At 41.3% G+C, this 27,489-nt stretch overlaps 1 protein-coding gene across 7 annotated transcripts in view; it reads left to right on the forward strand.

Moving 5' to 3' along the window:
* LOC123951655 (gamma-secretase activating protein) overlaps positions 1-27,489 on the forward strand; it is an 84,156-nt gene that overhangs the window by 36,874 nt on the left and 19,793 nt on the right. For 6 of the 7 annotated variants that reach the window (XR_006820492.1, XM_046020491.1, XM_046020489.1 and 3 more), the window contains exons 13-19: positions 5,660-5,737; positions 7,628-7,705; positions 11,374-11,466; positions 11,589-11,806; positions 13,643-13,712; positions 14,273-14,355; positions 17,107-17,160. Coding sequence is in view for 6 of the 7 variants with exons in the window: in XM_046020491.1 (XP_045876447.1) it covers positions 5,660-5,737; positions 7,628-7,705; positions 11,374-11,466; positions 11,589-11,806; positions 13,643-13,712; positions 14,273-14,355; positions 17,107-17,160 (674 nt within the window). In the remaining variant the exon portion in view is untranslated. The remainder of the gene's footprint in view (positions 1-5,659; positions 5,738-7,627; positions 7,706-11,373; positions 11,467-11,588; positions 11,807-13,642; positions 13,713-14,272; positions 14,356-17,106; positions 17,161-27,489) is intronic. The other variant, XM_046020490.1, reaches the window with a different exon arrangement.

Raw genomic sequence — 27,489 nt, forward strand, 5'->3', positions numbered from 1 at the left:
CAGGATGTCCTACTATTTGGGATGCCAAGTTTGGTCATTCAGTTACACGGTAACCACAGTCACTCTCCCTTAAAAAGGTCCATTTTAATCCTTGCATAAGTGATCTGTGAAGTATTTGGCACCTCGGGAGTGCCCCATTCCCCAACAACTTCTCAAGCGGCATTCCTTGATGCCACTTCACGGAAGTGTTTTCAGCACAGCGATGTGATTAGATACGTATTTTTTGAAAGATCACTGGCTGCCGTGTGAAGAATGGATTGGAGGAGGCAAGAGGAAAAGTGGGCAATGAGCAATTAGGTTGAGTTTGTAGTCCTACTTTTGGGTGGAGGACGGCTTGAACTAGGATGGGGGGCAGAGGAGATGACTAGATGGGTTTGAGATGCGTTTGGAGATAGAACTGAGAAGACTGGCTGTCAGCCGGAAAGGAATGGTTCTCAGGTTTCTGGCATAAACAAGTGGGTGAAAACGAGGGCCATTGTCTGATGCGTAGTGGTTTGGGTGGGGCCTTGAAAGGGAGATGGTGAGAGTTGTTTTGGACATGCCAACTGAGAGATCTGGGACTCGGAAGAGAGGTTGTCAGGATGGGGCATGAACAAATGTGGCAGGTTTTTAAGACTGTAGTAGGCATTTGAAGCCTTGGGAGGATATAGGGTCAAAAGGGAAGAAGCTGAGGAATAAGATTTGAGAAGCAAATACATAAAGGTGAGGTTGGATATCCAAAGAAGAAGAAAAGAAGAGTGTCTGGAGAGAAGGGGAGAACCAAGCGCTTTGCTATAGCAGCCAAAGGCGGAGGGAGTTTGACCAAGGGGAAGGTGGTTAAGCGTTAGTAGGTAGTGAAAGCTGGAGATCTGGGGTCTGGGAGCACGGAGGTTAACGTGAGCACTTTGTTTGGGTGCCTGAGGTGGAATTTTGGTGGTTCTGGGTCAAATGGCATGTGAGAGGTGAAAAAAATCACAACAGGTTTAGACATGAGAGATGCAGTCGCTGGAAGGGGAAGAAAGATTTAGGGAATATTATTTTTGAAGATGGTAGAGACTCTGGTATGTTTGAATGCTCACGAGGCCAGAGAGAAGACGATAGTGTACAGCAGACAGGAAGAACGGGTTGAGTGCATTTGCTGAGTGAGTGGGAGGTAATGGGGTCCAGAGCTCGCGTGGGGGGATGAGGGTCGGTGTTTCCCTAGGACTTCACTTTAAATCTGCTGACTACAAACAATCATTTTAGGCTTTCCTTCTTTGAAGCTGTAATTCCTTTTCATTTTCTTCCCATAGGAATTTCTCATGAACAGTAGGAGCTATAACTTATAAACAGGCGATCTGTGACATCAGATGTTGGGTTTATCGGCACGAGGGGTGGAAGAATCTGTTCTTCCCTTTCTCAGCAATGGCTAGGAAAGTCGAACAGGAGCCTTGCTCTTCACAGTCAGCTCTGAAATAGACATAAGCCTGTTCCAAATGGGATGCTTCTCGGTTTAGGATGCAGCCAGCCAGAGAAGCAACCTTTGGGTTTTTAACTGATAAGCCGCCAGCTCATGTATTTCCCAAATGGCTTTTTAAAGATGATTTTTTTTTCTCACCTTTGTGGTTAAACAAACGAAAATCTACTTCGGTGAAGTAGGAATGGAGAAGGGAGCAAAGAGTCTCATCCCCATACGGCTCCCTGAACACTAGAGAGCCTCATTTCCCGCGGGCGTGGAGACCAGAGAACAGGGTTCATGAAGTGCATGCTGGCAGACTCAGGGTCTTAAACAGACACAACGTCGTGTCCGTGATGATGCCGTCACAGTATTTGATGTTCATTTGTCACATATTGGTCGTTGGGAGCTACTTTGCCCTTTCTGCGTTACTTGTTACCTTTTTGAAAGCATCTTTGTCCTGAATTTTCCTGCCCTGAGGCATGAAATTCCCCACCTTCCAAGTAACGAGAGGTTTAAATGGATGAGGGGTTGCTCATGACAGGCGATGGTGGGCAAAAGGACTGCTTCTGTATAAGGATTGATCTCATGCAGATTTTTTTTTTTTTTAAGATTTTATTTATTTATTTGACAGAGAGAGAGATCACAAGTAGGCAGAGAGGCAGGCAGAGAGATAGGGGGAAGCAGGCTCCCTGCTGAGCAGAGAGCCCGACGTGGGGCTCGATCCCAGGACCCTGAGATCATGACCTGAGCCGAAGGCAGTGGCTTAAGCCACTGAGCCATCCAGGCACCCCGATCTCATGTAGATTTTTAAAAATGGTTTCTAGCAGGAGGGTAAATCAAAGATTCCCTAAAGCAGTGAAGGGAAGAAAATATTCTTTTTTTCTTTTTAAGATTTTATTTATTTATTTGAGAAAGAGCGAGAGAGAGCACAAGCACGGGGAGGGGCGGAAGTAGAAGCAGAGTCCCCACTGAGCAGGGAGCCCGATGCAGGACTTGATCCAGGACCCTGGGATCATGACCTGAGGCAAAGGCAGATGCTCAACTGTCTGAGCCACCCAGGCGCCCAAGGAAAGAAAATATTCTTATTCCTGTCCCGTCTAATAGTCAACTGTGCAGCTACAATTAAGCCGGTGGCTGTCATTCTTTCTTGGGCACCATCTACTGGGAGGTGGTGAGGGGTGAAAAGTGTACATTCTCTTTCCTGTTCATATAATTGCAAGAGTTACCCTCCACAAGTTCCCAGAATTAGTCCTGTGTTTTAGCATTTTATAGAGCCTTTTACAATGAGATAATTTCTCTTGGAAAACTTTGTCCATAATAGCTTTCATTGTCCAAATAGTTTCCCAAAGCCTAGCCAACTTTAAGATTTTTATCTTCATCATTGATGAATATTTATTAAACATCTCTTTTTGGATACACCATTAAGAGCATGCTTTGTTTTTTCAAACTGTGACTTCCCCCAACTTGTAAATAGCAGCTAAATCATTATGGAAGAAGAAGAATCACAGCTAACCTTTATAGCCAGATATAACTTCTTCAGCACAGCTTTATACATACTATCTCATTTAATTATGTAGGAACTATATGAGGTAGGTTCTATATTTTCTTTATTTACAGATGAGGAAACCGAGGTTTAAAGAATTTAATTATGTTGCCCCAGCTACATTTTATTTATTTTTTAAGTTTATTTACGTATTTAAGTAATCTCTACACCCAACATGGGGCTTGAACCCATGACCCTGAAATCAGGAGTCACATACTCCACCAAGTAAATGAGCCAGGCACCCTGGCTTAGACACATTTTAAAAATAATGATGCCTGGGGTGCCTGGGTGGCTCGGTCGGTTGAGCATCTGACTCTTGATTTCAGCTTAGGTCATGATGTCAGGGTCGTAGGATAGAGTCCAGTGTCTGGCTCTGCGCTGGGCATGGGGCCTGGTTGGACTTCTCCCTCCTTCTGCTCCTCACACAGGGCCCTCTCCCCCTTAAAAAAATTACTGATGCCTGGCCTGGGTCTTACCTTCAGAGATTCTGGTTCAGTTGATCTAATGGGAAGCTTGAGAATCTGTGAGTTCCAGGTGAGTTTAATGTACTCTCAAGGTTGAGAACCAGTGCTCCATTGCTGGGCTGTCCAGTATGGTAGCCACTAGCTACATGGGGCCCTTGACGTTAATTAAAGTTAAACAAAAGTTTCTCAGTCACAGTAGCTACATTCTAAGTGCTCAGTAGTCACCTGTGGCTGGTGGCTACCAATTTGAACAGCACAGATATAACACATTCCTATTATCAAGGAATACACTATAGATGGGAGAAGCTTTGTAGAATCTGTGCCCATCCCATGTCACCTTGCTGTGTCTTTATTTTTTCCCCCACTTTGGGCTTGGGAAAGGGAATTAAACCACAACCTCATTTGGAAATATGAGACCTAAAGATGACTGTTGGTGTCTGCAATTGGATACATTTATTCTACACCTCACTTTAACTTTCTTCAAAACAAGAAGACTGATGACCTTCATTCTCTAAAGGATGGAGCATGGAGGAATTTGCTAGAATAGGGGATATAGTCTTCTTTATATTGTTGACATTTCATGTTCATGCCTCAGGATAGATTCCTACAAGAAGAATTTGGGTCGACAGGTATGAATATATTTAAGTCTCTGCAAAACTATATTTCAGAGAGGTTGTACCAGTTCCCTCCTCTGTTATTTGAGAATGTTCTTCTTACTCTTCCCTTGACAGAATTGATTATCATTTTAAACACTGTGCTAATGTGAAAGGGAAAATATGGTATCTTTAAATTTTTTTATTTTGTTATTAGCAGAGTAGCTAAAGTTTAACTATGTTTGCTAAATATTCTTTCTCCTTGTAATCAGAAAACATAAAAGAACAGGATAAAGCAGTAGTTTTTCGCTGGTAGTATGTTTATGAAAGTAGTCAAAGTGGTACATGGAACTTTTTAAACTGTTATAATTACTATTTTTGTTTATGCTTTAGTATAGTGTTACTTTGATTCTTAGTGAGTCTGCTCTAATTTTAAAGAGAAGTTATTATTGTGTACTCAGTAACCATAACAGTAATTTTATATCTAACAGAATTGTTACTATTTGTACCCGATAAAATTTTTCTTTTTTTGTTATTTTGCAACTAAGATACTGGAATAAAATGTACTTCTAACAATATGATGTGGTTTTAAATGTTATTAAAAAAGGTCACAAATGATAAACATTGTAACAGAATGTTCATTAATGTCGTTAAATAGCCTTCGTAGAGAAAATTGGCTTTTTTTTTTTTTTTACCACCATGATTCTTTGATAAAGGACCTAGTGAAGTGTAACAGAGGAAATGTTGCTTTTCACTGAAGTAGAGTAATGATTGAATTTACACAGCTACTTAATTTTAGCGCCAGGACTAGAACCCAGCTTTCTAGACTCTGGCCAATTTCCTTTCCACCCTGGAAATCTCCTGCTTCGGGTAATAACATAAATGTTAGCCCTGGAAGAATCAGTTTCGGCATTAACACCCTCCATGGTAGGTCTTTGATGAGCACATCTAGTCTATGTGTCCAGTAACAGCTGCTAGAGATGATGGACATATCCCACCCATGTTCTAGAGCGCTGAAGGCTGAGAGTGTTCTGGAGCCATGGGCTAAGAGAAGGTGGTCAGGGCTCATCTGGAAAGATCACTGTGCCAGGAGCTCTCTCCTTTGTGCTTGGGCCAAGGCTCTCAGTGACCCAAATATAGGTGGGTATGGACCAACACACACTTGCTCTTACTGCCCCAGTTTGCCTTCCAATTCCAGATAGAAAAAAAAAAGACTGGGAAGTGTCTGTAAAGAGGAGACGCATTTTGGTAAACTGGGGTCTACATTAGTAATAGCCGGAAGGCAAGCTAAATACATGTATATGAGAACAATCTCCTTTGTAGCCTTCTCTATACTCCCATGATTTCACATACAGGAGTAGATCTCTATTCATTTTCCTATCCTTCAGTAGCTCACCGCAGTACATTGCATTACTTATTACAAAATTTTAAAATTACATTACATGTACAGTGTGTGCTGAGTAATTGTTGAACTGAAATTCCTCAGCAGCTTGTTAATAAACCGTTTCTAGAATTTGGGAATAATCTATGAGGTAGGTTGAGGCGGAACATCTAAAGGAAGAGAAGGAAGGTTAAGTGGCTTAGAAAACTTTTTGTCTCTGATTCTTTTCAGCTCCACTAAGTAATACCTTCTTCCTTCTAGGGACTTTGTGTGTATGTTACAGTCCGAAGTTTGACTCTTGGGAAAAAATCACGTATTCAGTGTTTTACTTTCATAAAGGTACGTGTCATTTATTCTTAATTTTTTATTTTTATGTAATCACTTTTTCCAAATAGTAGCAAGTTAGATAAATTTTAAAGTCTTACTACCTTGTAATAAATTTTATCAGTACATTCTATACCTATATAATACATGTTTCCTAAAGAAATTCACTAATGATGAATACAGTTCACTCTTGAACCACATGGATTTGAGTTGCACGGATCCACTTACCAAAAACCACAGGGTTTTTTTGAAAAATACAGTATAGCACTGTGAATGTACTTTCTCTTCCTTATGATTTTTCTTAATAACATTTTCTCTCTCTTCTTTTTAATATTTTTTTACTGTGAGAATACAGTATAATACATATAACATATGAAATATGTATTAATGGACTGTTTATGTTATCAGAAAGGCTTTTGGTTAGCAGTAGGCTATTAGGAGTTAACTTTTGACTCCCCCAAAACTTATACATGGATTTTTGACTGCTCAGGTGTTGGCACCCCAACCTCCATGTCATTCAAGGGTCAACTGTATTGACTTAGCTAATGTTTTTGTACTTTTTCCTGACCTGTATATTTTTCTAGGCCTATAGGTAGAAATATTTGTCCAAAGTATGTTTATTTGCTATTATTACTAGTTGGAAAACATCCATATATTTAACCTACAAGGTTACATAGAGTTCTAGTTAAAAGCATCCATCATCTCAGATCTCAACAGGTCTTAGACCTAAGATACCTTTATTTTGATTCTACGGCCCAGGAAACTAGTTTGTCAGCAGTCAGCCTCAGGAGAGGAATAAATACCCAAGCTTTTCTAGTTCTGTAGTTGGCCAGTGTACCCTTTAAAAGTTTTGGTCTGAACCATGCAAAGGCACATTTATTTTGCTTGTTTAGTCCCTTAAAATTAGAATTTATATAGTACATACTATGGGTGAAATTATATTTTATTTAAAATTTTTAAATTACAAAACAAACAAACAAAACTATGCCAGACCACACCAGAGTTTATTCTGCAGGAATGCCTAACATTACTTTCAGAAGTTAGAAACGTAGGTAAAAAAAGTTTAATACCTCAATAATGAAGAAACTAAAAGCAACTTCAGTAGACAGACTTTAATAGCATAAGTCGGATTTTTCCTTTGTGGGAAGTTTTCATACATTTTTCTCATGATTAATATAATGGTTAAAACCATAAATAAAACTTCTCTGAAAGTTTTATTAAGGGTTACTAATTCTGGGGGCGCCTGGGTGGCTCAGTGGGTTAAAGCCTCTGCCTTCTGCTCGGGTCGTGATCTCGGGGTCCTGGGATCGAGCCCCGCATCGGGCTCTCTGCTCACCAGGGAGCCTGCTTCCTCCTCTCTCTCTGCCTGCCTCTCTGCCTACTTGTGATCTCTGTCTGTCAAATAAATAAATAAAATCTTTAAAAAAAAAAAAAAAAGGGTTACTAATTCTGACCAAGAGTTAGAACAGTGGAGCGTGAAGCCCCAATACCCTGAGTTTAGTTGATAGTCTACTAAGTGACTGAGAGAAGTCTCAGGGGGTCTTGATGATGGCAAGAACGTGCAGTAAACTGTGGGGGCTGGTGAGACACCTGGTCTCCTCCACCTTTTGGATCCTGTGGTAGATTCCTTCGGATCCTTCTGTCCCAGCACAACCCACCTTATAAGGTCTAATATTATACGATAAGCCCAGAATGACTACTGGATCCTGATTGCACTGTGATCTACCTTCTGTGTGGTCTTTGGAGAGTGGTGGAGAACCATGAAATCTAAAAGTCAGAGACCCTTGCTTCATCAGTTTGACAGCTCCTAAATGTTGAGTATTACATAGAGTAATAGCCTTGGGTGGAATTCTGGTTCTTTGTTTCTTACCATTCTTTCCTTGGCTTCCTGTTCTCTCTCCACAGGGCACAGCAAGACCTTCACTGCTGCTCTAGGGAGTGTAGACTCACATGTGACTAAAGGCCTTACTTTTCTCAACCTTGGTAAGTGAGAGAGAGATGCGTCTCTACTCTGACCCTCCTTTCTGGTACATGTGATACTCAATCTTTTGTATCTCATTTTCTTATCTGTGCACTCCATTTTCTCCCACCCCTTTAGGACTTGGATTGGGATGACAACCACTGACCTTTTAGAGGCCTAGGAGGGGAAGAGTTTCTCTGGAAACCTTGGCACCCCTAACTTCTCTGTTGTTCAAGGGTCAACTGGATTAAGTTAGTTAATAGTCTTATATTTTTTCCTGACCTGTATCTTTTTCTAGGCCAATCCTAATGGATATATTTGTGTCCCCCATTCAGATCAGCCTTTGGGGAGGGGATGCATCTCCCTCTTTAGAGAATCTAGGCTATGAGCTTTCCTATGTGTTTTAGTAGTAATCCCAAAAAGCCATTCGTTAGTATAAAAATGATGACGGCCACCTGGGTGGCTCAGTCAGTTAGGTGTCTACCTTTGGCTTAGGTCATGATCTCAGCGTCCTGGGATGGAGCCCTGTGTCCTTCTCCCCCTCCGCCCCCACCGGCTCATGCTCGCTCTCTGTCTCTCAAATAAATAAATAAATAAATCTTAAAAAAAAAATAACGAAAGTGAATGGGATGTTCCCTAAAAGCCTATGAGAAAAAATACATCATGTTGTCCCTTGATTCTAGAGAGGACAAATATCTTTGAGAAATTGTCCATTCTCTGTTGCTAATTGCTAAGAACTTCCAAGTCCTATAATGGATTTACAAATCAGCTTAAATGTGTTGATTTTCACTGAGTAAATATGGTAAGGGAACTTGAGTGTTAGGTATGAACATATTAATGGAGTCTATAATGAAGAAAATCAAGAAAGGATTTATTGTACCAGCCTACCGAAAGCTGCTTTTCCGTGTCAGTTGGGATGAGGGGCACAAGCAGGTTAGCAGAAGACCAAGTAACAGAACTATTACTTGCCTACCTATGGGACATGGCACAATATTCAAAAAAGAAAAGCTACAAGTTTACAGCACATGATTCTTTAATATGCTCCCCAGTCTGCCTGCTATCATGACAAAAGCTTAGGAAGGTGTAATGTGAGGGAGCTGGGCAAATGAGAACAAAAATGACAAAGTTGATAAAAAAAGATTTTTCTCTTGAACAATACTGTAGATGAGGTGAGATAGTGAATGTGGAGTGGGCCAGTTCGTGGTAAATGTTAACATGAGCTTTGAACCTGTGGGAAATTGCCTTAGAGAGGCCTGAGTCTACTGCTTCCTGTGGTAAGAGAGATAAATATAAGGTTTCCTGGGTCTGAGACTTGATTCTTATCAGAGAATGCTGCATCAACATCCCATTTCAAGAGTGATGTAGGAAACTTTCCACTAAAAAAAAAACTTAGCATTTTGTCAGGTCAAAGGTAGCCTTCTTTTTTTTCCCCCTGAGAATGACTCTAGAAAAGGGCAGGCATGATTTAATCTATGGTCTTCAGACTGTGGAGCCGGCAGAAATCCTAGAGCTTTGTAAAAATAGGCTCTTACATAAGCTGTCTTTCTTTCTTATACACATTTAGTCTTCTTGGCACAGAATTATACCCAAGCTCAAAACTACTCCAGAGGTAATTTTTATGACAACAGTATTGCTTTTGAGTGATGCCTTTTTTCCTATTAATTACATACAACCATTCTGAATTATCGCCCTATTAAAAGGGACTTATTTTGAATGTTTTAATTAAAATATTAAAGAATAGAGTTTTAATGTTGATAAGATATTAAAGAATAAAGTTTTCCATGAACCCAGACACCTCTATATAAGAAGGATATATTTGTAAATAAAAAGCTACCATTTTAAAAATGAGTATTATATGCTAAGCATGTTATTTCCATTATCTTGATCCTTACAGCAATTCTGCTTGGTGATGTTATCCTCATTTTCCAGATCATGAAACTGAGCTCAGGAAGGCGAGAGGTCTGTGTCCAGTCTCCTTTTAGTGCCTCTTATCAGGGACACTGTGTTATTTTCTTATTGCTGCTATAACAAATTATCACAAATTTAGGGCTTAAAACAACATGAATGTTGTCTTTTGGTTCTGGAGGTCAGAATTCTGAAATGAGTTTTGAGGGGCTAAAGTCAAGGTGTGGGTAGAAATGGTTCCTTCTGGAGATTCTGGGGAGGAATTAATCCTTGGACACCTCCAGCATCTCAAGGCTGGCGTTTCTTGGCTTGTGACCCCATAACTCCCATCTCTTTCATCCTCGAGTGATCTTCTGTTTCTGCTTCTCTCCTGTAAACACATTTATGGTTACCTTGGGTCCACTTGGATACTCCAGGATACCCTCTGCATCTCCAGGATCCTTGATCTCATCTGCAAGGTGCCTTCCGTCACTTCAGGTGACACAGTCACAGGCTCTGGGATTAGCACATGAACATCTTAGGGGGTCATCGTTTGACCTACTACGGGCCCTGTTGGCATTTTTGTTGAGACAGCTCTTCTTGTGTGAGAATGTCCTGCGCATTGAGGGATTTAAGGACCTTCACCAAATAGCAGGAGGACTCCTCCTTCCACTCCAGTGATTGCGACAACTCCAAACAACCCTCATTGCCTTCCAAATGCCTCCTCTCGCAGGGACGTAGTTACCACCCTAGTTAACTGGTTAAATGCTAGGCTAGGAATTAATTTAGGTCGTTAGATGCCTAACCCTTTCCTACCATACTCTACTATATCATTATTTGTGTGTTTCTACTTAAGTGTTGCCATAACGAGAATATTATTGCAACCGTTTGTGCTACTCTCGTTACCATCACTTGATCCCCAGTGACCAAGAGGACACTTACTTAAGTCAACGGCTTCGAGTTTTACATCCTCTTTCCTTTCCTTTCCCCTGAATGCCTTCTATGCAAATAATTAACATGTATTTCTTTGCTTCTTAGGAAAAAAGAATCCAGCTGCCTCACTTACAATCTAAATATGTCATCTGTATGACATTCACTGCTCTCATGTGAAAAATTATCGACAAGGGCTACTTCCACCTTCCCATTCTCCAGAAACCTATTTTTACACCTTGTGTCAATCTGTGTATGAGTGTTCTTCGTGCAAAATTATCAAACGCAGGGACTGTGAAGGTGTGAATTCTCGGCGGCTCGCTGTGCAAGGAAACATATTAGTACTTCACCAAGTGTTAGAATGCCTGCAGAGATTGTTTTGATGAATATCAATTTAAGGGTTCTCTAAACAAAATGACGATGATGATAGTGATGATGACGATGAGTGGGCAAACATAGGAAACAAAATTTTAGAGCATCTCCCAGCCGGCAGAAATGAGGAGGGAAATTCCCATCATAAGCTATTCCCAGACTATCAGATAAAGGAGTAATTTATATTGCTTGGTATTTTTTTTCCCTAATTTGCTTTTAGAGGTCATTTAGGTTCAAATAAAGCCACAATTCACTTAGACTCAAAATTACAGATATCAGTTAAAATAACCATGGCCAAATGTATGAAGACAACTAGCCACAGATAGGAACAAGTGAGATCTGGCAGGAAGATGAAATGTACGGACATCAGACAGTTTACACCGATCAAAACTTCCGTGTTTTAAGAGCTTCAAAGACAAATAGGGATACTGTCAAGTTCTGGGCTTTATCTTTGCCTGTGCAACTCTTGCCACATGCAGATAATTTTTATCTTTCTTGTCTACAGAATATTACGTGGCTGTTTACTTACCTGGTCATTTCTTTCATTTACTTAACATTCAACATCCGGACCTGATCTGCCACAGTTTATTTCTGACAGGTATGGCTGTGGTTTTCCCCTCATGAATGTGTTCCATTTGGGTTTGTCTTGACAATGTTTATGTTTGGGTGAGAGGGGTTTCTTTTATTTGCTGATCTCTTTCTTTTTTTCTTTCTGGCCAGGAAACAATGAAGTGGTTGATATGCTACCTCATAGCCCTTTACAGTCACTATCAGGGTCCCTGGTACTGGATTGGTGTTCTGGAAAGCTCTATAGGGCAGTCCTCAACCAGTCCTATTTATTACAGTTCCTATGGAACACTCAGCTAGACTGTGAGAAGATGGCCGTGTTGCACTGTGTCCTCTCCTGTGGCCGAGACCCCCAGTTCCTGGAGGCCAAGGTGGTTATGTAGCTTCAAGTTAAAAAGATTGGCAAATAGACAACGCCAGCCGTCTGTGTTTGTGGTTGAAATGAACAGATGTCATTTTCCTTTGGTAATAATTAGTTGACATTTATGGTCTCCGTTCTGATTTGAACATATTCTCTTCTTGTGCTTCTTTTTATGGACCCCGACCAGACCTCAGACTGTGAGCATGTCTGCTGACTTCTCTCTTTTCAATACTGTGCCTACACGTTAGCTATATCTGTAGCATTCCAAGAAAGTGCTCCATAAATAGGAAATAGCTTCTCAAATACCTACTTTTTCTCCTGGTCTCTATTTGGTGTATAGCATTAAAAGAAATAAAATCTGGTGTCATATATTTATTACATTTTAATAAAGATTGTTTATATTTCACAATTGAATTTATGAAGCACTTTCACACATTTCGTCATTTAATTTTACAGTTGTCCTGTGAAGTTGGAGATAGCCCTCTGTTAGACTTGATTGGGACCAGTGGGTGGTTGGGTAATTGAAGAAAAGATACTTTATCTTATTTTAACCTAAAACAACAAATAAAAGGTGCATTTATTCACCTATCTTTCGATGTAGTTTAAGACCCTTTCTTTGTATATTAGCTGGTTGGAGTTCAAAATCATTTTTCTTACATAAAACCGCTAGTAATGTGCTGTCTCTGACTTCCTGTTACTTTCTTCTTCTTCCTTTTGTTCCTTAACTTTACTGTCTTCTTTTCTTTAACCCAAGGAGAGCCATATTTTAAAGATCTTTTCAAAAACAATCTGTATCTATTGGGCAATTTTTTTCTAGTCTTTTACAGTTGTCTCGCATTTAGATTTTTTTAAGTGAGTGTTTTAGATATGCCTTGGAGTCTTTCCAAAGTGTTCAACTTTTATTGACCAAACAACACTCTTTTTTGTGTCCACATTTCATTCATCTATGGTAATATTTTATAAAATTACCTAATTGTGAAGAGAAGTATAACCGGCATGAATAGGTTTAGAAATGAAAACAACTGTTTCTTGGGATGCTGGTGACTCAGTCGGTTAAGCATCTGCCTATGGCTCAGGTCATGATCCCAGGGTTCTGGGATCAAGTCCCACATTGGGCTCCTTGCTCAGCAGGGAGCCTGCTTCTCCCTCTGCCTGCTGCTCCCCCTGCTTGTGGGCATGCTCTTTGTCTCTCACTCTGTCTCTCTCTCACAAATACATAAAGCTTAAAAAACAAACAACCACTTATTTATTGGTAGGAGCAGACATGTGAGAGTGCTCTGTGGCTAGGCAAGCCTCATGGTATCCTTCAGTTCTAAGGCTGGGAACAAGGAGTTTCAGTCGCCAGCTGGTGAGGATGGTTGTGGACACTGAGAGAGGTGTTGTTACAACTTGCGCTTGGGAGGACTGTAGTGATGCTCACCAAGGTTAAGTGGTGTGCCAATGTTCACACGGATGTCTGAGCTGGATTCAAACCCGGGTCTGCTGCCTTCGAGCTCTGAGATGTGATTGGGTTTGTTTTTCTCCTCTATCCCCCAGCTCTTCACACTGGTACTTTGCTGTAACATGACTCACTCTAGCAAAAGCAGACATGGGGCCGAAGAAGGCTTATTTGAATTTCAGCCAGGGGCATTTATTTTAAAAATATATGTAAAATAGACCTGATTTATAAGACTCCTTAAACCACAGTCTTGCATTACACGCCTTGAAGGGAAGTGAGTGTATTCTTTGACAGTTCCAAAATAGATACAGAGTTTTTAAAAGATTCACATACATTTTGTACTTCTTCAGTGGTGGGGGCAGGGTGCAGATGTAAATACCAACAGAATTGTCTTCTTACTTTTTAAAGCTTATTCAGTGGATTTCTGAGAACGTCTCTGCCTGCCATTCATTTGACCTCATTCAGGAATTTATAATTGGTAGGTCTTGCTGATGGTGCTTAAGTTGAATCCTTGACCCTTTTGCTGGAGGGAAAGCGACAAATTGGATAATGCCTCAATCTGTCAAAATGTTGGTTAGAAGCACTTTTTTTTTTTTTTTAACTCTGTTTCAGTTAGCAGCTAATTAAACTTCATTCTCTCGTGGTCTTGTGAGAAGCTGCGACAGTTCAGAGACTGATGAGATACGATACGATCTTGATTCTCTAACCTTATTAGAAATTTTTTCCTCCCAGTAAGATGTAAAAACTTTCTTAGTTCAGTTTTGTGTCGGCCATTTCTGTGAGAAGTAGTATAATGTCATTTGGGGGTAGATAGAAGTGCCAAATAATTTTTTTTTTTAATTATTCTCATAGTCAAGAACAGAACCTGAACATTTCAGAAAGGTAGATCCTAATGGTTAGCCTTTTGAAGATAAGGATAAGGCAGTAAAAACTTTTTGGGGGTTTGCTTGCTTTGGTGAATTAACAGTGTCTACTGCCTTATTCTTATTAAATCATGTCTTTCTTTTTTTTTTTTTTTTCTTTCAAAAATCTACTCAGCTTCTTCATATTGGAGCATATATCCAGAGACAAGTAACATGGATAAACTTTTGCCATATTCCTCAGTGTTCGCTTGGGATACAGTAAGTTAACACTTTGTATTCTTTGTGCGACTAAAATTGATTCACAGTTGTGGGTCACTTGTGGGACATCCCTGTCACAGTACCCATGGCTGTGATTTCATTTGTCTATTTTTGACTGGTAAGGATCTGAGTTGGAGTCTCCTGGCAGAAGAATCATTGTGAATCCTTGCTGTTAGCCGAAGGTAGTGATAGAAAACAGGAGAATTAAAGGAGAAGGTACAGGATATGTGTTACTCTTCCTACTGCTAAGCAGAACGAACCCTCTATCATCTTCAAACGGTATTTTACATTTTGTTTTTAGCAACTAGAGTAGACTAAAATATTTCTCAGGTTTTTATAAACGCGAATGATTGAGCCATTGCTGTTATTGTAAGCTGTTCTGTTTCCTAAGGAGATTGACCCCTTTTCCTGGCCTCATAAAGAAAATTTGTAATAACTGTAAAGCCTCAAGATCAGCAAAAGTTAGTGATCTTAAGCAAATTCACTCCCTTCGACCTTTTCTTCCTCTTGGCCCTTCTTCCCAATTTTTCAGTTAGGAAGTGCTGAGCTAAAATTTTGTTTGTTTTCTCTAGAACATGGTGCGGTAAACTGAAATTTGTTGGATCAAAAAGCAAAAACCCTGAAAAAGGTTTCAGGCTTTCCCTGGAAAAGATTTCTTCTTTCATACTTAGGTATTAGAATGATATGCTTAGTCCCAAGGCAGAGGTTCGTATCAAAAAGGCATTTAGAAAAGTAAATGGAGTTTAGGTAACACAGACATAGGAAAGTAAGTACTGGGACGAATCGTGACACTTGCCTGTTTTGTATTTAGACTATCTCAATAGAGTCAAGTATGTGTGATTAATTTCTAAATGTTTGGTACACACAGCGGTAGTTATCCTAAAGGCCCTTCTGTCTTTGACTGTTAAGGGTTGTTAAATGTTCTTGCCTCGCTGCGAGTAACAAGGGAAAGACAGCTCATCTGTCCGTTCTCCAAGCCCTCACTGTTTGCTCTGAGAACTCTTGCGAACACACACACAGCATCTATGGTGATGGGCAGGAAGTCTGCAGGTTAAACCACGGGGAGTCAGGAAATGCACCTCTCTGTTTTCTTCCCTCACCACCCAGCCCTGTCATCCTCCAGTTCCGTGTCTGGGAGGAGGGGACCGGGAACCCCTGCAGTTCCCAGGGTTGTGTTTAAAAATGGAGCATGTGTTAGCTGGATAGCATTCGAGGGGCTCTTTTGGGAGGCAGCGCCTTACTTTTGCATTTCTCATGACCATGGGGCCAAGCAGCTATTGCAGACCTACAGAGTGAGGTCAGGAAGTCCTGTGAGAGTATAATCTAAAAAACCCACAGTCCTAACCACCACCTACTGAGCTGCTTTTAGGGTTTACCATGTTGCTCTAAACTTCAGGGTGTTGGTTACCTTTAAAGGTCTCTTCTAATCCTGAAATTCTGAGTCCCTGCTTCTCTTTAGCAATGATGTCCACCATTTGCCTCTTCTTTTCCTAATCTGCAAATCCTCTTATTTCTATCCTTTAATAAATCCTTGCTAGGATAAAAAAAAATAGTAATATCATACTTCTGTATGGAGACAGATTATTTCTGTAAATAATTGAATTGGATTTTTTAAGATACTAGAACATATGGTGCTCTTACATATAAATAACGCTGAATTATGCTTTGCAAACGATTAGCCTTGTTATTCTTATTTTAAGATGCCATTTATAACCTAAAGCTGTAATGGAATTTTAATGCTTTTTTGAAGTATCTTCTCTTACCAAGTAGTGGTGAGTGAAACACAAAATACATTCTTAACACAGGCTTTCTGTGGTCAGAGTGGACAACTCGGTTGCTTGAATATTCAGGAAATTTTATATTTGCATTTCTGTGGTGCCCCTTTCCACAGGAATATTGTGTGTCGGTAAAAATCTAGTACATTTGAGTTCTAAACAAACACGAGATTTTATTTCTACATAACACTTTCAAAGTTATTTCCTCATATATTGTCTACCCTTGTTTTTAGAGAATAAAAGATGAATTCACTAGTTGAGAGGCTTATCTACACAGTTAATATAGAAACACACTTCCAAAATAAACGAATGAGGGGCCATTTTGGAAGTTTATATTTCTATTGAAATTTTTGTTTTAATGTTCACAATGTTAGAATTTGGATTTCTGCTACAGATTTTACACCTTTCATATTTGCCATGGTGATACCACCACATCAACTCTTTATGGGGATCTTTTATTTCTGAAATTATGGTAGAGGATGAGGTGAAGGAAAATTTTCCATTAAAGTCAAAAAAGAACCCCACTAATCTTGGTTCCTTCTAGGGAGGCAGGGGCCAACTATAATATAATACATTTAAGCAAGAGAAGAAGTGGGAGGAAGGAGCAATGAACAGAGAAGGAACATGTCCCCCTTATTAGTACGTTTGATAATTCATGTGTAATTTGCCTCATTTGTTCTTAAGTGGAAATGTGTAAATAATATACTAGTTGCTCTGTATTCCTAATAGTCTTCTCCTTTCCTTCAGAGATTGGCCCTCTATTGTAATCATGACTTGAAAGAATAGTTCCCTTCCCAAGGCAAGAGATGGGCTGGTTCACTGCTATTTATAGACCATAAGGTTTATTTAAAGTAGAGGTTAGCAAACTGGGAGCTGCCCTCAGCTTCTGTCTGTGTAGAAAACACTTCCTGAAGGCTCAAGCTTGTGGTGGTTGATACGTTTAGCAGTCCTGTGTGTGTGTTTTTCCCCACCATAGGAAATTCCTGGAATAACCCTTGTGACAGAAGAGATCCCATTGCCTTTCATGAAGGTGAGTCCTTCCAGGGAGAGACAAAAGCACACTGTGCCTGGCTTCCTTGCTGGCCTCCACACTCAACGGGAGCTCCAGCTCTCTGCATCAAGGACTATGATGGTTCCCAAAGGGCTTGTGGACCATCGGTGGGAGGATGGGGGCAAGGGGTAGGGTTAGTTCTTGAGAAAATCCTTCCTGAGGGGTTGAGTCGTCTGTGAGGATAATATTATGGCAATTCTTAGGAATACTCTTTGGAGAGGGATGTTTTCTTTTTTTTTTTTTCTTTTTTTTTTTTTTATTTATTTGACAGAGAGAAATCCCAACTAGGCAGAGAGGCAGGCAGAGAGAGAGGAGGAAGCAGGCTCCCTGCAGAGCAGAGAGCCCCATGTGGGGCTCGATCCCAGGACTCTGGGATCATGACCCGAGCCGAAGGCAGAGGCTTTAACCCACTGAGCCACCCAGGCGCCCCTGGAGAGGGATGTTTTCTGAAGACAGAGAGTTTGGGGGATCAACCTAAACCACACAGAACTTGTCTTTTCCACGGCGCCTCCAACCAGTCCACCCTGGAGTTCTTATAGATCGTCCTTAGAGAACCCTCAGCACACGCACGCACAAATACACACACACAGCCTTACACCCATTAAGTAACCTGGGCTGGGATTACCTAATTTCCTTCTGGTTCTAAGAACAGCTTTTCTGTTTCTCAAAAGTGACCTCCGCTGGCTCCGTATGCGGTCTCTGTGAAGCTTCTGCACACCTCCTTCCTGCCGCTAAGGGGTAGCTATTAGTGTCTTTGTGTAATCTGGTGGTTTCAGAAGGGCTTCTGAGCACAATAGGGAGAACAGGGTGGGGTGGGCGAGTAGAAAAGAATGTGTATGTAGTTAGAAACTGGAGAGTACTTTAGCTGTTTCCTTGAAGCTCCTTTGTTGTTTCTGGCATCGCCTCCTGTTAATTATAGCTTGGTGTGTAGTGGGAAATCTCAGTGTTTGGCAGCAGGCAGCTCGCTGTGCGGCCGCTCTCTTATTTACATTTAATTCTTTTGGATCCACAGAGGGCAGGCCAGGCCTGGGCAGCCCGGGGAAAGCAGAAATTCGTGAGGTCTGAGTTCCCGGTGATGCGCTGGGAGCGGGAGAGAGCCGACTGGGGCAGGTTTGACGGTTCTGGGTTTCGGTCCTCAGAAGGGTCCTTCAGAGAGACGGAAAGGTGATGGTTCTGGGCCACAGCTGAGACCACTTTCTCCCAAAGGGAGAAAGAGGAAGGGGAAAGAAAGGTTTGATTAATAGCTGATAATGTTCTTAAGAGCCTCCCTCCTTTCCTTGTACTGTTTTCTGCTTTTATCATGAGCCCTACCAAACCCATAATGTGTGAAACCGGCGAAGAGAGTTTTATTTATTTATTTTTTAAAAATTTTATTTATTTGACAGAGAGTGAGAGAGAGCACAAGCAGGAGGAGTGGCAGGCAGAGGGAGAGAGAAGCAGGCTCCTCGTAGAGCAGGGGGAGCCCAATGTGGGGCTCAATCCCAGGACCCTGGGATCATACCCTGAGCCAAAGGCAGAAGCTTAACCAAACTGAGCCACCCAAAGCCCAGTGAAGAGAATTTTAAGGAGAAAGTAGTGTCACCCATAATTCTCTACAGTTCCTAATGAATCAACTGTCAACTTTACCCCCATTTCCTCTGGCCTTTGTCATAGGGATGCATAGTAGTGATAGCCATCCAGAGAGTTTTGGTTTTTTTTTTAAAGATTTTGTTTATTTATTTGACAGAGAGACACAGCGAGAGAGGGAACACAAGCAGGGGGAGTGGAAGAGGGAGAAGCAGGCTTTCTGCCATTGAGCAGGGAGCCAGACACAGGACTCTATCCCAGGACACTGAGATCATGACCTGAGCTGAAGGCAGACGTTTAATGACTGAACCACCCAGGCGCCCCCATCCAGAGATATTTAACAAAGATTGCCAGTTACATCAGTTTTCATGCTGCTGTGTGAGCTTCGTAATTATGACCTCTAAAGGTTTCAGAGGATTCTGCTGGGTTGTTGTGTCCTAATGAATCATTTTTCTGTTTTGAGACATTTAGTTTGTCTCCAGCCCCCATTAAAAAAAAAATGCAATTAAAAATAATGTTGCAGTGAATATTTTTATCTAGATGGTTTTTCTTGTGATTTATCCTCCAAGGTTAAATGTCCAGGAGTATTGCTGGGCAAAAGACTGTAACAGTTTTGAAAGCTTTTGATTCTTACCGCCAAATTGGATACTCAAACAAAACAAAACAAAACAAAACAAAAAAACGTTGTGATTAGCTCACAAGGAATTTATGGGTTTATCAGTTTTACTATAACCTTATCACCATTGTATATTTTCATTTTATTTATTTTTTAAGACTTTATTTATTTATTGAATAGAGAGATCACAAGTAGGCAGAGCAGTTGGCAGAGAGGGGGAAGCAGACTCCCTGCTGAGCAGAGGGCCCCATGCAGGTCCATCCCAGGACCCTGAGATCATGACCTGAGCGGAAGGCAGAGGCTTAACTCCCTGAGCCACCCAGGTGCCCCATGTATTGTCATTTTAAAAATTAAGTAAATATAAAAGACTGATGTGAAGATTTCCTTAATTTTTTACCCAGTGGCTTATTCTAAGAATATGATTTGATTTTGCTTAGGAACAAAGTGGCTTATTTTTGCACCTTTTTTCTTTTTTCCTATTTGTGTGTCTGTGTATTTGTGTGTACAATGATGCTTTTTTTATTATTCAAGTTTTTTTCTCCCCTAATATTCACTGTGCATCTCACTTTTTTTTTTTCCGTTCCCCTAATGACCTTTGACATCTGGCCCTGCAGACCGATGTTTCCCATCAACCATTCCCAGACATTCTGGGGAGCTCCCGTATTGCTCCCCATGTGTCTGCATGCCGGGAGGAAGTGTTACACAGCACACATTTGAACTGTAGATCTCTTGATGACCTTGTCCACGCAGACAGAGATGCAATCTGTTAGGGAAGGCAAAGATACGCTACTGGAATGGGCCTTGAACTCTGGAAGAGATGGTACTAGATTTGGTTTGCCCAGCTCCCCAACCCCTACCCCAGTCCCTCAGCATAGGAGACACAGGACACCTGGCTCTGATCTTTCTCATTTGTTTCCCCATTCCTCGCTGGAAGCCACTGCTTTTGACCTACTTCTTCTAACCCCAAGTCCCAGCTTCATTATATTGCGATGGGCCTGCTTGCGAGCTCCTCCCTCCCCTGCCGCGGTTACCAGACTGCTCTCTCTGTGCTTACTCAGCTATAGGAGTTGGCTCCGGGTACCTCTGACCCGAATCACGAGTTACCGTTTGAATGAATGCACGCTTGCTGCCAGACTTTCCAGGAGACCCCCGGGACCCTTATTTACTCTCACCACACTCGCTTCGCTCCTTGGTAGATGACTGCCCTGATAAGAAGTCCAGAGAGAGAAGGGCAAAGTGAAGGTGAAAAAGCACCTTCTTCCTGCTCTCTCTGCAAAGAATTCTCCCGTGGAGTACTTTACACATGTTTAATATAGGAATATGCAATTTAACTTGGCGTACGCCAGTTGAATTAGCACTTCATCACCTGAAAGACTAGTGGCTTCCTTACTTTATAAAATGGTTTCCAGAAGAATTTTAAACAATGAAACAAGTAGTATACTGAAACAAGGTCCTTGCCTTCAAAGCAATGTTATCAAGAATGTCCTTCCCACCAATGATTTTAGTCCTTCATAAAACATGGATTTCTCTAGGGAAGTGGCAATTTTCTTGAAAGCTTTAAAATTACCCTTGATTTTCTAGTGAGAAGAGAAACTATTAAAACTGACTGCAGGAAGTCCATGAAGATTAGGAAATACATAGAAACAATCACTTACTGGAATATAATGAGAAAAGGTGAATGAGCATGCCCCAAAGGGAGAAATGGGAGTATGTTCACGTATTTTTTTAAGCCAGACATCTTTAGTTTCATTTTATAAAGTAAGGAAACCTTTTAGTCATTTGTTTAGATTAACTGTCTGACCCAGAGACTGGGAAGGCCAGGGAGACTTAAGAGCCCTTCCTACTTACGTCCCCTCAGAAGTCACTGTGTTAAGTCAAGTGTCTATCAGGGGGGTCTCAGTGCCCCTGAGCACTTGGGAATACAATCGTTGGCACCTGGGCTCTTCTCCAGACACTTGTTCATTTAATTACGCTTCTTCACTCACAACGTGTTTTAAGAATACAGTTTTAATTGGGCAGAGCATGAGTGTTATTGTTTTGTGAAATAAAGACTTTTTTCCTTGACCCTCCCAATACAGACATACAGACAACTACTGGCATTTAAATACAAGTTTTGTTACGGATCCAAAGTATCTACAAAATTACAATGCAATACCTTACAATTTTTTAAAAATAAGGATTGTTGCTTTGATAACAATGTAGTACCAGAAATGGCCATTGGTGATGTGGGAAATACTGATTTTGCAAAGTGCTGTTGGTACATATGTGATACTATGATATAACTAGAAATATACATTTGGTCTTCATCCATGACTCCTGGCATGGAGTTCCTAAAATCCTTGTAATTTCCTAAGTGATAAGAGCTACCGGGACATCTTTTGTTATATTCAGTGTTTGTTCTCAGTTACTGAAATAGCACAAAGGTGAAAAGAATGTCTTTTGTTATTCATAGCAAGCCCCTTTCAGCTACACCTGAGTTATGTTAATAAGGTGATATTTTGGAAAGCACCTAAGACTGGGGGCTGGTTGCCTAAAGAACCAAATCCGTGATTAGAAGGTTAGAACTTCCAGGCCCCCACCCCGCTCCGGAGGTAAGAGAAACTGGCAGGGATTTGAGTTCAGTCACTGGTAGTCAGTGATTTAACCAATCCTGCCTAAGTCATGGAGCCTCCCTAAAGAACTCTTACTGAAGGAGTTTGGAGAAGCTTCTGAGACACTAAAGTGTGGGAGGGCGGTGTCCTTCAGGAGCCAATGAAAACTCTGAGCTCTTTCCCACATGCCTGGTTCTATCCATCTCTTCCATCTGGCAGTCTCCTCCATTGTATCCTTTTACAATAAGCCAATGTATAATACGTGAACTGTTTTCTTGAGTTCTGTGAGCTACTCCAGTGAACTGTCAAACCCAAGGAGGGGGTCTTGGGAACCTCCAATTTATAGGCAGCTTATGGGATCCAACGCTGTCTCCAAGTAGGTAGTGTTCGAATTGAGTTAAATCGTAGCAGACCCAGCTGGTGGTGGTGGTGGAGAATTGGTTGATGTGTGTGGTGTTGGGGGGAACTTCCACATTTGGTGGCCAGAATTGAAGTCTGGGAGTAGATTGTTGTAGTAGAAAAGCAAGAATTTTTCCTCTTCAACGTATTTTCTGGGCCAGTGAGTTATGGCGAGTTCAGTTAATATTGTCAAACATAATTTTATGATGGTACAAAGAAATATTATTTCTTAGAAACAGTACCAGGCTGCTATAGTCATTCCTGTCATATCTACAGAGACGGGGGTTCCTTCAGTTAATATCTCAGATAATGAAATTGAGGGACAGACCCGGCCACTAGCCTGTGCTGCTGTTCTTCCTAGGTTTGGTTGGAGATGTACTGTTTAATGCTTAAGGTTGAAAGGAGAGAAATATCTTCCCGTTGGCTTTCTTACAGCATATGCTGCTTATGAGATGGACAGTTTAGAACCATTTTTAGTGGTTACATTAAAAATGCAGCCCATTCAAAATGGCTAAGAGAGGGGCTCCAGGGTGGCTCAGTCTGATCTGACTTCAGATCAGGTCATGATCCCAGGGTCCTGGGATCAAGCCTCCCATCTGGGTTCCTGCTCAGCAGGGAGCCTGCTTCTCCCTCTGCGCCTCCCCCTACTTGTGCACTCTCTCTCTGTCTCTCAAATAAAATCTTTTTTTGAAAATGGGTAAGAGAACTACCCAGCTGGACAAAGAAGAGAGATTGTATTTTCTAGATATGGGGATAAAAGAGGGTATTAATTTATGAATAGGAGAACTGGCACTTGCCACATGTGGTCCCCTTTGCAGGAAGCCTCAGTGGTTCCTGTCACTGGTCCTCTGTATGGATCTGACGGTCTGCTCAGAGCATTTGGGCTTAGTAAATGGTGCTTTGCAAGTTTCATGGACACACAGGTGGCTGTATTTTATTCTGTCTGTGCTCGAGGTAGGGGGTCACTGTGCTTCTCTGGGCTGCAAACAGAAGTTGATGTTGAGATGGAATCCACTGAACACCCAAACTGGATTGATGCTTTTAGTTCTCCTAGTTGAGCCCTGCGTCGAGAGTAAGGGTTTTCTCTTGAGTTGGGCTTTTCTCCTCTAAGAAGATGAGGGTTAATCAGATGTAGGACCAAGGCCAGAGGGCTTTTTAGAAGTGAAAGGCAGATGTTTTTTATCTCTTAAAACAACTAGCAACCGAAATCAAAGATGGGGAACAATCCCTTAATATAACCCTCTTGCCCTTTGTTCAATTAATGGTTTTGATGGGTTTCATTCGGTAATGATTTCCTGTCCTCCTAAGAGGCAAAATGAGATTCTTCTTCTTTTTTTTTTTTTTTTTAAGTAATCTCCACACAGAATTACTTAAATCTTGAAACACGGGGCTTGAACTCACTACCCTGACATCAAGAGTCACATGCTCTACTGACTGAGCCAGCCAGGCAACCCGATAGTTCAAGAAGAGACTTGGGATAATTTCCCTTCTTCAAAATCAAACTATAAAACTCCTCCTTGTGCAGGAAAACACTTCTGGGGGCTCCCTTGAGAGTCTGATGGCTTCTTACACATTCATGAGTATTTTCTTATAAAATATTTTAAGGCTTATGTGCTCTTCTGAAGTAGCCTGCAGTGCGCTTCTTGGGCTCTTACTTTATGTCGATGCCATTGTCCCCGATGAGCCCAGTGTTCAGTTCACAAGTTACGTGAGTACTAACTGATGATACAGGAGTGTTTTTCTGTGCTCCCAGGTGGACTGTTCGGATGTGATTGTAATGCTTCCGCTCCTTCTCCCCCCCGCCCCCATTCTATGTTCAAGCATCTAAAATTTGATCTCAGAGCTGCTTTAATTCTCTGGGTGAATGAGTAGTCTGGTGTTACCTTGACATTTGCCATCCATCCTGGATTGGCTCTAACCTCCTCTTTAACCCCATCTCCTATTAATCAACAATACAACCACTAGTTCTCAGGCAGCTGGTTCTTCATCAGCCTGTAACCCAGAGGCTCGAAGGCAAGGAAGACACGTGAGGGTGGGTGGGAGACGGAGATGACCTGGGCGGGCTCAAGCAGTGTTCTCTGCCCTGGCTGAGCACTGGGGTTGCCCTGGGAACTTTTGAAAACTCAGGAAGCTCAGGTCGCACCCCGCTGCAGTTTAGTATGGGGGTGGGGGGAGGTGCCAGCCAGGTGTTTGCTGAAGTCGGGAGTCACATACCAGAGACAGAGGTCTTCACCACAGAAAATGAAGTGCTGTTGGTTGCTTTCTCTAATGCTCTGCCTCTGATCTAAACCCAGAATGCACATTCTTGTCTCTCAGCCTTTGCTCACTCCCCAGAGTGTCCCCTCTGGAACATCCTCTCCTCGTCTTTTACTTACTCAAATCCGTTTTCAAACTCTGGGTCTTATCTATTACTCAGGCTTCCAGATAGACCTTCCAATATACAGTGATCTCTGAATTAAAAAATCCTATCACTTTTTGGGGCGCCTGGGTGGCTCAGTCGGTTAAGCATCTGCCTTTGGCTCAGGTCATGATCCCAGGGTCCTGGGATCAAGTCCCTCATCCGGCTTCTTGCTCAGTGGGGAGCCTGTTTCTCTGTCTGCCTATTCTCTCTCTGTGTCAAATAAATAAATAAAACCTTAAAAATAATTATATCACTTACCTCATGGTGACATATGCCACTAATTATTTTCATCTATGTTGTAACATCCAGCCTGGTGACCTTCTTGAAAGACCTCCAGGTTTATAGTAAAGTATTTCTGGGACTTCGCTGAATAGTGTTTCTAATTTAAATCTAAGTGGGTTTTGCTTGTTTATTTTTAAAAACTCCATTCCTTTGCCTTCTAACTCAGGGGTTTTGAACTATTGTAGGTTATGGATCCCTTTGAAGGTGCAATCTTGTCCCCAGAGATGTGCTCCCACAACTCACTCCGTTCTGCATGCTGTCATTGGGTTGCTAAGCCCCTTTCGAGCCCATCCATGGACTTGTTTTCAGCTGAGAAAAGGGATTATTTTAATGGTGGAAGAGGAAGGAAGGTCGCTTGGGAGAGATCTTTTTTTAGGAGCTACAGTGTGTGTGTGAGGGGAGGAGACCCTCAGACGGGTGGGAGGGCTTCGGTATTGCTCAGGCATCACTGGGACCACAGGGTGGGGCTGCTGCAGCAAAAGTGGGCAGAGCTAGTATCTTGACCAACCACTAGGTGTCACTACAACACCACTTAGTTGTGGGGCCTCTACTGCTGGAACTCAGGAGTAGAATGCAAGAAAGCTGCAGTGACTTCCTGTCAGGGACTAACTACGGCCAAATGTTGGCAGAATTTGCTTTCATTATTATTTTTTTCAATAGAAGGAAGACCATAGGGTAGATAAAGGCACATTGATTGTAAATAAGTTGAAAGGGGAAGAAAAGGTGAGTGAGGTGGGTTTATCTGGGAGTGTGATGTGATACCGGGGTTCGTTTCCCGTAGAAATGACCTTTTCTTGGACGTAGTTTTTCTTTCTTTTTTCTTTTTTAACATTTTATTTATTTGTTTGAGAAAGAGACCGTGAGAGAGAGCATGAACGAAGAGAAGGTCAGAGGGAGAAGCAGACTCCCAATGGCGCTGGGAACCCGATGTGGGACTCGATCCCAGGACTCCAGGATCATGACCTGAGCTGAAGGCAGTCGCTTAAATAACTGAGCCATCTGGGCGCCCTTGGATAGTTTTTCTTGTCTCTCTGAGAAGGGATGTTGGCTGGATGGGCCTTTCAGGCTTCTAAAACACCAAGTTAAAATTATTATGTAATTTACCAATACTCCAAAATTCATTTTGAACCAATAGTGACTTCCCTTTCAGTAAGAGTGTGGATAGTGTGCTATTATTTAATATAAGGGCATTTTTCTTGTTTGAGGCATATTTTACAAAAATTCTCTTTTTTTTTTCTTGCAATATAGCCAAAGCTGTTACCACACTAAGCATTAGCTCACTTTGTTTTCTGGCTACACATTGCATTTTGGTCCTAGTCAAATCTTTTTACAAGCACATGTATTTTGGCAAGAAAGTGTATCATAAATCTATCTTCATTGATTTAAGAAAACAGTGTGTGTTAGTATATCCTTTGATATCAGCCATAGAAACGTTTTTCTAGATAATGTCTTCTTAGGCAAGGGAAATAAAAGCAAAAATAAACTACTGGGACTACATCAAAATAAGCTTTTAGACAGCAAAGGAAACTATCAACAAAATGAAAAGGCAGGGGCACCTGGGTGGCTCAGTGGGTTAGGCTGCTGCCTTCGGCTTGGGTCATGGTCCCGGGGTCCTGGGATCGAGCCCTGCATCGGGCTCGCTGCTCAGTGGGAGGCCTGTTTCCTCCTCTCTCTCTCTCTCTGCCTGCTTGTGATCTCTATCTGTCAAATAAATAGGTAAAATCTTTAAAAAAAAAAAAAAATGAAAAGGCAACCCACAGAATGAGAGAAGTTATTTGCAAATAATATATCCACTAAGAGGTTAGTATCCAAAATATACAAACAACTTATATAATTCAATACCCAATAAACAAATAATCCAATTAAAAAATAGGCAAAGGACCTGAGTAGACATTTCTCTGAAGAAGACATACAGATGGCCTACAAGATGCTCAACATTACTAATCGTGAGGGAAATGCAAATAAAACCACAATGAGATTTCACCTCACTCCTGTTCAGAGTGGCTAGAATCAAAAAGTCAAGAAATAAAAAGTGTTGGTGAGGATGAAGAGAAAAAGGAGCCTTCATGCTCTGTTGGTGAGAATGCAAACTGGTGCAACCACTGTAGAAAACAGTATGGAGGTTCCTCAAAAAATTAAAACTAGAATTACCAGATGAGCCAATAATGCTACTACTGGGTATTTACTCAAAATGAAAATGCTAATTTGAAAAGAAACATGCACCCCTATGTTTGTTGCAGCATTATTTACAATAGCCAAGATATGGAAGCATCCCAAATATCCATCCATAGATGAATGGTTAAAGAATTGGTATGTGTATGCAGTGGAATATTACTCACAAAAAAGGAATGAGATCTTGCCATTTGCAGCAATATGGATAGACCAATTGGTATAATGCTAAGTGAAATAAGTCAGAGAAAGGCAAATACCATATGATTTTACTTAACATGTAA

Source organism: Meles meles, chromosome 10, assembly GCF_922984935.1.
Source record: "Meles meles chromosome 10, mMelMel3.1 paternal haplotype, whole genome shotgun sequence".
In the NCBI taxonomy this organism is placed as follows: Eukaryota; Metazoa; Chordata; class Mammalia; order Carnivora; family Mustelidae; genus Meles; species Meles meles.